General features: G+C 46.1%; 1 protein-coding gene across 1 annotated transcript in view; it reads right to left on the reverse strand.

Moving 5' to 3' along the window:
• Positions 1 to 1,590: 1,590 nt before the first annotated feature.
• Positions 1,591 to 2,431, reverse strand: part of LOC308175588 (carboxypeptidase E-like) — a 5,873-nt gene continuing 5,032 nt past the window's right edge. Inside the window, 2 exon segments of the mRNA XM_080551226.1 lie at positions 1,591 to 1,698; positions 2,318 to 2,431. The exon segment at positions 2,318 to 2,431 is cut by the window's right edge and continues 5 nt beyond it. Of these exon segments, the coding sequence (XP_080407352.1) occupies positions 1,600 to 1,698; positions 2,318 to 2,431 (213 nt within the window). The 3' untranslated portion in view covers positions 1,591 to 1,599.

Here is a 2,431-nt window from a genome sequence, read left to right on the forward strand (position 1 = left end):
TACCAGAAGAGAGACGTAACCACCCAGATCGCACGCCATCGCAGACATGACTAGTCGACGTCTGAGAACATCAACCCATCCACCCCCCCCCCCTTCTCAATGGCTTAAGATCTACTAGATCCACTAAGATCTATCTATCTGCTCTGGTGGCGTCTACTCTGGTCTGGTTCTGGGTCTGATACAGGTGCCAGGGTCGGGGCTCAATTCCATTTCAATGTGATAGTTTCAGGAAGTAAAATCAAGCAAAAGTTCAAATGATTCCTAAATTGAAATGGCATCGATCCCAACCCTGACAGACACCAAAAAGGGGACGGTGGATGAGAGGCATATTATGAAGCAGTGTTAATTCTGGCAGGCTTTTTAGTCCCTTAGTCTTTGGTGTTTAGCTAAAGATGCACACCAATTCTAGTCACACCAAGTCACCTCCATTTTTCTTAGTTCCAGTCCAGTTCCACAAAAACTCCCAAAACATTTTAGTAGAGTTTTCGTCACTGACTACGGCTAGACTAAAATGTTTTGGGGGTTTTTGTGGACTGAGACTGCACTGGAATGTTTTCAGTTTTCATCAACTGGAACTGGACTGGAACTAAGAAAAATGGAGGTGACTTGGTGTGACTAGAACTGGTGTGCATCTTAATCTAAACACCAAAGACTAAGCGACTAAAAAGCCTGCCAAAACTAACACTGTTATTATGAAGCAGAGAAGGGTGTTGGGGGACAGAGAGATATGCAGTAGATATGGCCTTGTTTACATCACTCTTTGTTACAAAACCTCTCTTACTGAGCCTACTTCAGTGCAGTATATATATATGTATGTATTATCATTCTTCTTGTGCTGAAATCAAGTTTTTGTCGCATTCAGTTCCAACAAACATATCTTAACAGTAAGAACATACATGGTACAAACTTGTCTGTATTCAATGTTTATCATAATGACTTAACATGATCTCTACTCTCCCTGTAGACCTTGGTGACTAAGTCATAGCATTATTATAGCACTCTAAGACCACAGGGGTCTGTGTGTGTGTGTGTGTGTGTGTGTGTGTGTGTGTGTGTCCTAAAGCCTGAAGACATTTAAAACAGGATAAAGCTCTTAAACGTGAGCAGTGCTTTGTGATTATGCCGTCATAACCTAATTATTTATATAATAAAATACTCAGTCACTCATTGGCTATAGAGCCGGGGGGCGTGTTTACTGATCACATGTACGATAAAGAACACAACTTCACAGGAAGTGACTAACCAGGATTTTGCAGCCTGAAGATCATCCTAAATGTGTGTGTGTGTGTGTGTGTGTGTGTGTGTGTGTGTGTGTGTGTGTGTGTGTGTGTGTGTGTGTGTGTGTGTGTGTCTGTGTGTGTGTCTGTGTGTGTGTGTGTGTGTGTGTGTGTGTGTCTGTGTGTGTGTGTGCGCTACCAGGAGAAACTTCAGGCAGTGCGTGGGGTAACCCATCACAATAACAACAGTTATAACCCATTAAATAAAGATAGAAACAGAACAGATAAGGACAGTATATTCTTTACAGCGGGCGGGCGGACACACAGAATGCTGAATATATTACACCGATATGCGGACGCACGCGTCAACCAATCACAAGCTTTAGAAGTTCAGAGTCTCTGACATCATCTTCCACCAGTCCATAAGCTCCTCCTTCTCCTCCTCCTTCCTCTCAACCAGGGACTCCAGTTCAAAATCAACCTGAGAGAGGGAGAGAGAGGGAGAGAGAGTGAGAGAGAGAGAGACAGAGGGAGGGAGAGAGGGAGAGAGAGAGAGAGGGAGGGAGAGAGAGAGACAGAGAGGGAGAGAGACAGGGGGAGAGAGGGAGAGAGAGAGAGACAGAGAGGGAGAGAGACAGAGAGACAGAGAGACAGAGAGAGAGAGAGAGACAGAGGGAGAGAGGGAGAGACAGAGAGAGAGAGAGAGAGAGAGACAGAGAGAGAGAGACAGAGAGAGAGAGAGAGACAGAGAGACAGAGAGACAGAGAGAGAGAGAGAGAGAGAGGGAGAGAGAAAAGGAGGGAGTTACAGTGATGTCATCACCCTGCCGTCCTAAGGCGTTTCAGTAGTGGATGAGACAGATCCAGCTATAGAAGGTAGTAAGGTGGTTACCATGGTCGTAGGGGTTAGTAACCATGGTTACCATGGTAGTAGGGGGTAGTAACCATGGTTACCATGGTAGTAGGGGCTTAGTAACCATGGTTACCATGGTAGTAGGGGTATATAAGGTGGTTACCATGGTAGTAGGGGGTAGTAGGGGTATATAAGGGGGTGGTTACCATGGTTGCGGGGGTTAGTAAGGGCTATTATGGGATGCTTACCCTGACCGCTGGGCTGAAGGGAACCGCCACCTTCTTGATGACGGTCAGATACCCTGCGGCCGACGCCGACACCTTGTAGTTCCCCGACGCCAGGAGGCGCCAGTAATCACCATC

The sequence above is a fragment of the Nansenia antarctica genome (genome assembly GCF_963989245.1).
Source record: "Nansenia antarctica genome assembly, contig: SCAFFOLD_632, whole genome shotgun sequence".
Taxonomy (NCBI): domain Eukaryota; kingdom Metazoa; phylum Chordata; class Actinopteri; order Argentiniformes; family Microstomatidae; genus Nansenia; species Nansenia antarctica.